The sequence below is a fragment of the Triticum aestivum genome, chromosome 4B (genome assembly GCF_018294505.1).
Source record: "Triticum aestivum cultivar Chinese Spring chromosome 4B, IWGSC CS RefSeq v2.1, whole genome shotgun sequence".
Taxonomy (NCBI): domain Eukaryota; kingdom Viridiplantae; phylum Streptophyta; class Magnoliopsida; order Poales; family Poaceae; genus Triticum; species Triticum aestivum.
The window spans coordinates 504,262,572-504,273,032 of record NC_057804.1 but is presented as its reverse complement, the minus strand read 5'-3'; the positions used below and the strand labels follow the sequence as shown (position 1 = coordinate 504,273,032).

General features: G+C 48.4%; 1 protein-coding gene across 2 annotated transcripts; it reads left to right on the top strand.

The window, feature by feature from the left end:
- The first annotated feature begins 435 nt into the window (after positions 1-435).
- On the top strand, positions 436-7,984 carry LOC123092953 (protein OBERON 4). Of its 2 annotated transcripts, XM_044514816.1 has the most exons (4): positions 436-4,261; positions 4,325-4,590; positions 4,887-5,521; positions 7,521-7,984. In XM_044514816.1, exons 1-3 carry the CDS (start codon positions 936-938, stop codon positions 5,447-5,449), a joined length of 4,155 nt encoding a protein of 1,384 aa, XP_044370751.1. In that variant the 5' UTR covers positions 436-935; the 3' UTR covers positions 5,450-5,521; positions 7,521-7,984. The 2 variants fall into 2 exon arrangements, with proteins under 2 accessions (XP_044370751.1, XP_044370750.1); XM_044514815.1 differs by having other exon boundaries at positions 438-4,590.
- Positions 7,985-10,461: the final 2,477 nt, after the last annotated feature.

The following is a 10,461-nucleotide window of genomic DNA, read 5'->3' as shown; positions in this document are numbered from 1 at the left end:
TACTAGCCCCCGGACGGAGGAAAAACTGGTGGCTTGTTGTTTTCGTCAAGCAATTGACAATTGCCAATTGGTAAACTCCGGTCTCCGCAGTTGCTCTCACCTTGAGAAAAAAAATCAAGAACCCCTTCTTAATAAATTCAGAAATCTGGTGGGAGAAGCACGCAACATTGCAAACTCCATTTTCCCCTTCGAATCAAATCGAAGTCTGTGGTAGAGCTCCACTTGGCCGATTGGCTCCACTTCACTGGAATCTGGATTTGCGGGGACGACGGGACAAGTCACCAGTGCGGAGGTCGGGAGACGCTGATGCCCACGCTATCGTCTGCACGCAAACGCCAGTCAAAAGCTGACCTTTCTGGCTCACACATAAGAGATCAGACCACCGCACCACGCCACCCGAGGCCTCCACGACATGACCCATCATCGCCCCAGACGCATCCCCAGCGCGCCACCAACCCACCACATCCACCCCCACGAGTCCACCATCGCCGTTCGCCCCGCCCTGCCACGCGCCACCGCGCCACGACGCCCGGCCCCCGTCCCCTGTTCGGCGCCGGATCCGCTGCGCTTACTACCATCTACGAAGGTGGGCCCCGGCCGAGCGACTCCCGCGCGTCAGAAACCACGGGCCTCCTGCACCGCGCTCCGTCGGCGGTAAAAAAAAAAGAGAGGAGGAAGCATGGCCGGCCGGCTCTGAGACCCGGGTCCAAATCTGGGTGACGCCCGTTGACCGCGACTAGGAGGGGAGTGGCCGAGAGCGAGCGAGAGCCGGGGGAGGGAGGAAGAGGGGAGGAGTGAGCCGGAAGGACGCAAGCCGAGGCGACGCGAGCAGCAGCGGCCACCTCGCGCACGCATTTCTCCGTACACGCCCACCCGCTCCTTCCTTATCTCTCCTCAGCAGCAGCCCCTCACCCTTCTCGGCGAGCCGATCTGGCATGAAGCGCCAGCGGTCGTCCTACGTCGACGACGATGACCCGGACGGCGACAGGCGGAGGTTCTATGACCGCGGGGGCCCGCCGTCCCCGCTGCCGCCGCGCCGCCGCCCCGCGGAGTACGAGAGCGACGAGTTCGACCGCCGGACCGGCTTCGGCGGCGGCAGGTTCTACGACCACCGCTACCGGGACTCCCCCTCACCGCGGGGCTATGGCGGGGACCGGGCGATGCACCGCTCCGAGAGCTTCTCCGGCTTCCGCCGCGAGTTCCCCAAGGGGTTCCGCGCCGACCGCGACCGGTCGCGCTGGGATGCGAGCGGCAGCGGCAGCGGCGGCGGCGGCTCGGCGTGGCGGCGTCCCGGTGGCCCCTGGAGGGATCCGCACGGCTTGGACGGCCACAAGTCTGCGACCAGGCGGCAGGCGCCGTCGCCGCCTACGCCCCCTCGCCGGTCTCCTAGTGAGCCCAGGAGGAGGATAGATGGTCCCAAGGGGGACAAATTGAGGAAGCACAACTGCGGCGCCGGTGAGATCGAGGAAGGGGAAGTCGCGCCAGATCCGGACGCCAAAGCCCCGCCTCCGCCATCCGCCGCGGAGCATCAGAAGTGGGTTGACTCAGGCCGTCCTGATGACAAGGGAACTAGTAAGAGATGCGAGTTGAAGAAAGTGGATTCTCCTGGGCTGAGACTAAGAGTGGATTTGAGAACTCAAGCTGCCGACAACTTGGGGAAGGAGAAAGGGAAGATCAGCGATGATGCAGTTGCAGAAGCAGGGAAAGTAACAAACACGCAGCATGAGAAATCAGCATCGGATGTCACAGGGAAAGTAGCAAACACACAGCATGAGAAATCGGCATCGGATGTCACAGGGAAAGTAGCAAACACACAGCATGAGAAATCAGCATCGGTTGTCACAGAGAAAGTAGCAAACGCACAGCATGAGAAATCAGCATCGGATGTCATGGGGAAAGTAACAAACACGCAGCATGAGAAATTAGCATCGGATGTCACAGAGAAAGTGTGTGGAGGAGATGAAGCTGCCAGTGCTGTTGATCAAGGTGGACAGAGCACTTCCTCCGCTATGCAGCTGGAAGCGCGGCATGACGCAGTGGTTACACGACAAGATGGTGCCAACGCTGCTGATGTGGGTGTGCAGAGCACTTCATCTGGTATCCTGAAGGAGGCTACCATGGAAGAAGTGGAGACTACCATGGAAGAAGTGACAACAGAAGTTGAAACTGCCATTGCTGTCAATGATGTTGAGAAGGGCACTTCATCCAGCATACAAAAAGAATCACTGCAGGAGGTAGTAATGGCATTAGGCGAGGCTGCTAGTGATGATGATATTGTTTGGATTGGCAGTTCATCGACTACGCTGCAGAAAGTTCTTCCTAAAGAAGCAACAGATGGAAACGTCAATGGCGGTGGCGGTGTTGGAAATTGCGCTTCATCCAGTATCCTGCAGGGGGCGATGCAGGAGGAAGTGAAATATGTAGATGTAGCTGCCAATATTGCAGATGCGCCAAAAGAGGTCAGTTCTTTCAGTATGCCGAAGGAAGTGGTGCATGAAGACGACACACCGCTAACTGCTAATACCATTAATTTGCTAGGAGATAGCAACTCATCCGTTATGCTGGAGGAAGCAATGCATGAGACAGTAACCACGAAAGAACTAACCGCCAATGCGCCTGACGTAGCTGGAAAGAGCAGCTCATCTACTATGCTCCAGGAAGATGTCATGACTTCTCTGTGCCAAGAGTCTCAAGAAATTAAAGAAACTGAAATAGGAAATGTTGGAGACAAGAAGATTGATGAAACAACTGAATCTATCGCATCCCAGCCAGTGGAAGAGGGACTCGAGAGGTACGGTTGTGAAAATAGAGTTGCGCTTGACAAAACTGAAGTTGTAGAAGAAAAAGAAGAAGCAGTTGAGAATGAAATCGTTGCGAAACAAGTAATACATGTTGATCTGGAGGCCAAACTTGCAGGTACTGGTGCTTTCCTTCAGCCATCCAAGGACCATATTAAGGATACTGAGGAAGAGGGAACGACTTTGGATCTGATTATGGAGAAGCCAAGGGCTGAGGATAAAGGAAAGGGTATAGCATTTGATGTCCTTAATAAGGCAGGTGGTGGTACTTTAGTGGGGAGAGGTTTTGACATAGGATTGCAGCCTGACACAGACCAAAAAGAAGCATGGAAATCTACAAGCACTACTTCCGGAAAGCAGGAAGATGACACACTCAAGATAGGGAGACTTGATCTTTCACTAAGCTTGTCAGGTGGTTTACAGGATCCTGAATTCAAAAGTTTTGTTCCCAGACCTGATTCTGTAGCCCATGGACCATGCTCTCAGTTGTCGTCGTCATCATCATCATTCTGCACAAATTCAGATGGAATAACAGCTTCTGTATCATTGACCAATTCTCAAGCATTTGTTCGCAACCCTAGTTTCTCACATACTCAACGGTCATTGGACAATTGTGAGCATTCAGTAGGCAGTAAACCTTTGTTTCAAGGAGTTGATCAGGTGAGCAACAGCACAGGATGGCAAGTAGAGTTGTCCTCAAACATATCTACTGAGAAAGGGAACCCTACCCCGCTACTTCAGAAAGCACTCCAAAATGGTCATTTGTCAGATACCACTTTGGTTGGTGTGAACATGCAGAACAATGGGCTATCGCCAGTCCTGTCGACAGCACATAATCATGGTTCGCTTGATGCTGGATTGGGACATAGTAGACATAGGAGGCAGCTCACAAGAGAGAGAAGTAGCAGCAGTCTTTCAAGGGGTGAGCTGCAGCATGAGGAACAGCTTGTTCTGAATGGTGCTGGTGTTGTTGAGAGGGTTATTTCCAAGATTGTTTCAGACCCTCTGAATTATACTGGAAGGATGCTTCAAGAGATGACAGGCAATTCTAGAGCATATTTGAGGGAGGCCATTTCTGAGATCATAATTAATGCTGATAAAAGAGGACAAATAGTAGCGTTGCAGGAGGCACTTAAAAAACGATCAGACTTGAATAGTGAAATACTGCAAAGGTGTCCACGGGTGCTGTTGGAGATACTTGTTGCTATAAGGACGGGTCTTCCAGATTTTTTAAAGAAAAGCAATAGCATTGCTACACCTGATTTGGTTGACATTTTTTTGAACTTGAAATGCCGCAATCTCTCATGCCAAAGCATTCTACCAGTGGTTGATTGTGATTGTAAAATTTGTAAGCAGAAGAATGGTTTCTGTAGTTCTTGCATGTGCATTGTCTGCTTGAAGTTTGACACGGCATCTAATACATGTAGTTGGGTTGGCTGTGATGTCTGTCTTCATTGGTGCCATACGGATTGTGGCTTACGCCACTCCCTTATTCGAAAGGGGGGAGCTGGTTCTAGAGCACATGGTACTAATGAAATGCAGTTTCATTGCGGTGCTTGTGGACATCCATCAGAGATGTATGGTTTTGTGAAAGAAGTCTTCCGAACATGTGCTAAACAATGGAGGGTGGAGGCTCTGATCAGAGAGCTTCAATATGTGGAAAGGATCTTCTCTGCAAGTGATGATGCAAGGGGTAGGAGAGTCAGGGACTTTGTCAAGCAGATGCTGATTAAATTGGAAAACAGGGGTTATTATTCTGAAGTCATCAAATATGTCATTGCATTCTTTTCTGGTAAGCCGCTACCATAAGTAGTGAGAAATAATAGTTAACACTCCATGCTTGTTCAGTTCTTGCTTTTACTTATATATTTCTAGACATATAAGACTAGTAACCATGTTAACGTCAACCGTGCTTGATCTTCAAACCAATAACAGATTAACAGTTACCCAGCTTGTAGGCTTTCTCATTAAGGATTCTCCAGTACTACAGATTTTGTGGTCCATGCTTTCAAAACTGGTGTAAATACGAGTGCAAGCTATGATTGATCGGCAAATTATATCTTGCTAACACTCTGTTTCTAATTCCAGATGACAATCCTAACATGGGCAGTGGTCCATTAGTGCCACTAAAGGGCATTCCATGCAGCATTGCTGAAGGAATAAATGGGATTCCTAGTTCGAGTCGAACGGCAACATGGTTACCATCAGTTACCTTAGAAGGAGTCCCGTTCCTACAAAAAGCAGGTGTTGTTTCTACTACTGGGAGCCAATCAATGCCTAGAAAAATAGCTGAAACTGGATTTCAGGTGGTCAATAATAAGCCAGTTTCTGATGAACTGGATGGTCTAGTGAGGTTAAAGCAGGCTGAAGCAAATATGTACCAGGAACGTGCCAATGAAGCACGTAAAGAAGCCGAGAGTCTGAAAAATATCGTGATGGTAAAATATGCACGCATTGAAGAACATTATGCTACTCAAATGTCTGAACTCCACATAAATGAGTTGCAAGAGAGGCGCAAGCAAAACATTGAAGAACTTCAAGTCATTGAGAGATCGTACCATCAATTTCTCAGCATGAAAACGAGGATGAAAGATAACATTAGGGAGTTATTGTTGAAAATGGAGGCAACAAAACAGAATCTAAGCACATAAACGAGGTTACTGCCCGTGTTTAGTTGCAGATACCAAACTTGCTGAGCTTAGTGAAGGCAGACTCCATATTGTGTAAGTTATAAATCTTTCATGGTATATTCCCTTGATGATGCTGAGACTACCATACAGTAAGATTATTTATTCTCAAATGTTACCCAGTATCTTCCTTTGATAATACATCCAATTTTTGAAGCTGACATATCTACACAAGTTTTACATGTTATCAGCTCCTATATTTTGTGCACCATTCACATGGGTAAAATTATGAACAATTAACTTTAGTTGTTGATGCTTATTTTTGAATAACTACTTACATGCATGAGTTCTGTTTTCCGGATGTAAGTTTCTGTGAAATGGACAAAATAAAGTAACTGATTCTCTTCGAAGGTTCAGCTACTAAATTAGTGGACCTATCATTGAGTTCTATTCTTATTAAGAACATACCATCTGCTATCAGTAATAGCATGGCCTGTTGATTCAGAGAGTTATCACAATGCAGCTACTTTGCACTTTCATTTCCTATTTGAACAGTTTACCACAATTCAGACACACACAATGTCGTATATGGTTATCATAATGCAGAAGGAGCAATATTTTGGGGGGGATGAAATGATAAGCTCTCTGCTAGACTAATGTGGTGTATTTTTGCCTAATGAACGTTTACTGGATTGAGGCTCCAGAGTAAAGACAAATGGGTGTAGTATTATGTAACTATATTTGGAGAGAGGAACTTCTATCGCAAGTTCATTGATAATGTTGTGCCAAATCCAGCAATGTACTTGCATTAATTTTAATGGTAGAGGAAACAGGATGTAGTAAATCTATAAATTTATAGAGCTGTAAAAGACATTATCTTGTATCGGAAACATATGTCCTTTTAGAATTTTACTCAAGTATTATTGGTAAAATGCCATATTACCATTCCTTTATTTCAAATACTTTCCCTTTTTCCTCCTAAATACAATAAATACTAGAGTTATAGGCTCATTCTTCTTTATGATGAATGAGCGGCTAGGAAGGGTGGGCCTGGCATAGTGGTAGAGTATCTCCACTTGTGGCCTGGGGGTCTTGGGTTTGAACCAGCCTCCTTGCAGAATTATTGTGTAAGGGCAAGGCTGTCTATAAATTCCCTTCCCCAGACCCCACCTTGTCTGGGAGCTTTCGGCACTAGGTATAAATGGGGGGCTAAATTGGAACAGCCAAAAAAAGTGCATAGGGGGTGTAGGAGGAGCTACATTTTGGATCAAATTTGAAAGGCTAAAAAAACCTTCATTTCTATTTCGGAGGAAGTCAGAAAGTAGCAACCTACTCTTCAACCACCCTTTGTTTTGCACGCGATAGGAATTTCACGGGAGAACCACCGCCACCCCTTGCATTGTTCCTCCTTTGCCAGATCCAACGCACGTGCATCCGGCAGCACTCATTGCCATCCTTCGGTGGCAGGCGCAGCTCCCGTTCAGTGGCGGCCTACGGCATATTCCACGTCTTCGGATCCTGTCTTGCGGCTTTGGGATTGTTTGGACATAGGCCGGGGCGAAATCCCTGCTCGGCTTGCAGATGCTGGCAACGGCGACACCTGCGGGTGCCGTCACCTTCTTGGAGGCGCTGCCACGGCCTTTCTTCGTGCCCTCTTCGAGCACCAGGGGAAACCCTAGGCTCGAGGTCAGGTTCCTCGGATCCGGACGACGACGACGTCATGGCATCATTTCCCTTCATGAAGGCGTCGTCTTGATTGCTCGTGGCATGCTCGGTACTGGTTTTCGAGATTGTTACATTGATTCGGGTCTTTTCTCTGGGTGGGTAGTTTTGCGCTGTGTTGTAGCTTCTGTCTGGGCCGAGCATCCCACGTCTCTCTGCTCCAGGCATCATGTTTGCGCCATCTTGTGGTTGTGCCATGTGATGTTCAACTTCTTCTATCAATGAAAAGATACGCAAGCTTTGCGTATTCGTGAAAAAAGATATATAGGCTGCTTCTTTTGAGCATTCTCCTAGGTTCACCGTATCGTGTTCATGTATTATGAGAATAAATTGAAATATTGATACTTCTGAATATCTCTCCTCTTGTTTCTAGGAGGACCATCCTTCGAGCTCTTACGTGTCTGGTTGGCAAACGACTTGTCATCTTTCTTGAAGAGTTGCTCTTCAGAAAACAGTAATGCTGAATCTCAAGAAGGTGCGAGCAGGTGGGCAGGTCTCATTCCTAAGAACCAGTTTTGCTGATCCAGTTTTGAGTCAAGTACGACGGAACAGCGCTGGTTTGAAGCCAACAGCTATGTAAGCTCCTGGAAAGGAAATTTTTCTGGGTCCCGGTGGCAGCGGAATTATGTTAGGCCAGTTGGTGGTAGTGTACGTAGGGCATGGAACTGGATCTGTAAATTATGGTACGTCTGTACTTGCCATTTTCGATGGGAATATGTATGCATCAGGCCATGTCTGAAATGGCTAGTTTGTAGTCTCTCTGCAACAGATGAACAAAACTCTGCCCGAGTTATCGAAGACTGTCTCTCAGTTATTCTATCGTGATATTATCTCTCAGAGATTTCTGCTCTAAGCTGTTTGTCGTCGGAGAAAACGGTCTGGGGCATGTCTGATGGTAATGCTTAATGGGGGTATCCATTCTTGGTTGAACTGTATTCCTCACAAGCTGTGGACTGGCGGTAGCTTGGAACTCTGATGGATCACATTCACAGGACAGGGCCTCGGTGGGGGCCGATGATGACACTTTTTTTTTTCCAACCAGCCCAGCCCCCCTTTCGTTAATTGCTTATTCCATAAACAGAGTTTGTAACAGATCATTTTTTTTGCGGGGAAAAGAGAGTTTTATTCCATAATGAGAGAGTTATGGTCGAGAGGCAAAAGATCCTGAACACATGGTGGACCTAGGTGCAACCACACAGCCGTTTTATTCCCTTGGGTGACGGTTGGCGAACATCACGGGAGGCGATTCCGGGGGGATTCAATCTCGCCTAGGGTTCGCTTGTAGCCATGCCATCACCGCCCGGCGGCGATCTCCGGCTGCTGAGCGAGTCTCCCTAAACCTCTGTTCACTCCTTCCAATCCCACCACCAAAGGCCTTCAGTGTGGCTAGGGGGCACGGTCTTACACCACGTCTTCATCCCTAGGGTTCCAGCGGGTCTGGTGTGAGAAAGTTGAAGCGATGGAGGAAGTAGAGGGTTTGCTGAAAGGTTTGAAGCTGTCGGCGACGGAGAGGAAGGGGCTGGATCAGAGAGGTGGGGAAGGAGAGGGTGGTTGGCTGGGCACGGGAGGATCCACAGGCGATGGGGAAATTGTTCTCAGAACGGCCGGCAATTGCAGGAGTGATTGGGCAGACATTAGGGAGGATTTGGTGTCCGATAAAAGGCTTGGGCTGCAAGGACCTGGGCGAAAATAGATTTCTGTTCACCTTCCGGCAACCATCGAGATGGAGGAGGGTAATTGAGGAGGGCCCATGGTGGTTCGATAAGGAGCTGTTGGTCCTGGAAGAATTTGACCCAGACAAGACGACTGATGAGTACGAATTCAAGTTTATTCCCATGTAGATCCGTGTGTTCGGCCTGCCCCTAGGGTTCATGAATAGGGCCACAGGAGAGCTTATCGGGGAAGATTTTCACGAACTACTTGATGTCGATGTGGGACATGACGGAAAAGCTATGGGGAAATTTCTCCGGGTAAAGGTGAAGCTTGATATCACAGAACCTTTGATGAGGGGCTTTGTGCTGGATAGGAAGAAGGAGAGGAATGCCAAGGAGAGTGAAGGGGACATCGGAAAGGGGAAGGAAAAAAGAAGAGCCTGCTGTGGTGTAGGTTCGAGTATGAGTACATGCCCGACTTTTATTATACCTGTGGTGTCATTGGACATGGTGAAAAAGAATGCAGCAGGAGGCCAGCAAAGGGGAAGGCACCACAGTACGGACCTTGGATGAGGGCAGAGGAGAATAGCAGAAGGGGTGATTTTAATTCAGGAGGGAGGTGGGGAGATGGCTGTAACGCCCTCGATGCGGCTATATCTCCCACGTGTCGAAGCACGACTTAGAGGCATAACCGCATTGAAAGCAATGTCGCAAGTGAGGTAATCTTCGCACAACCCATGTAATACATAAGGGAAAAGATACATAGTTGGCTTACAGTCGCCACTTCACACAATACATAAATAAACATCCATCATCCAGATTACACTCAAGGTCCGACTACGGAACCAAAATAAAAGAAGACTACCCCAAATGCTACACAGATCCCCGATCGTCCCGACTGGGCTCCTCTACTGATCATCTAGAAACGATACATAGTAACGACCAAGGGCCTCATCAAATTCCCACTTCAGCTCAGTTGCGCCATCTGTGCCAGTATCCTCGGCACCTGCATCTGTTTTGGTAGAATCTGTGAGCCACAGGGACTCAGCAATCTCACACCCGCGAGATCAAGACTATTTAAGCTCATAGGTAGGAAAGGTGTAATATGGTGGAGCTGCGGCAAGCACTAAGCATATATGGTGGCTAACATACGCAAGTGAGAGCGAGAAGAGAAGCAACGCGTCGGTCGAGAAGCTAGAAGTGATCAAGAAGTGATCCTGAAACTACTTACGTCAAGCATAACACAAACCGTGTTCACTTCCCGGACTCCGCCGAGAAGAGACCATCATGGCTACACACTCGGTTGATGCATTTTAAAGAGGTCAAGTGTCAAGTTATCTACAACCGGACATTAACAAATTCCCATCTGCCTCATAACCACGGGCACGGCTTTCAAAAGATCATATACCCTGCAGGGGTGTCCCAACTTAGCCCATCACAAGCTCTCACGGTAAACGAAGGAATAGACCTTCTCCCGGGGAGACCCGATCAGTCTCGGAATCCCGGTTCGCGAAACATTTCGACAATGGTAAAACATGACCAGCAAAGCCGCCCGATGTGCCGACAAATCCCGATAGGAGCTGCACATATCTCGTTCTCAGGGCAACACTGGATGAGACTAGCTACGAGTAAAACCAGCCCTCAAGTTTCCCCGAGGTGGCC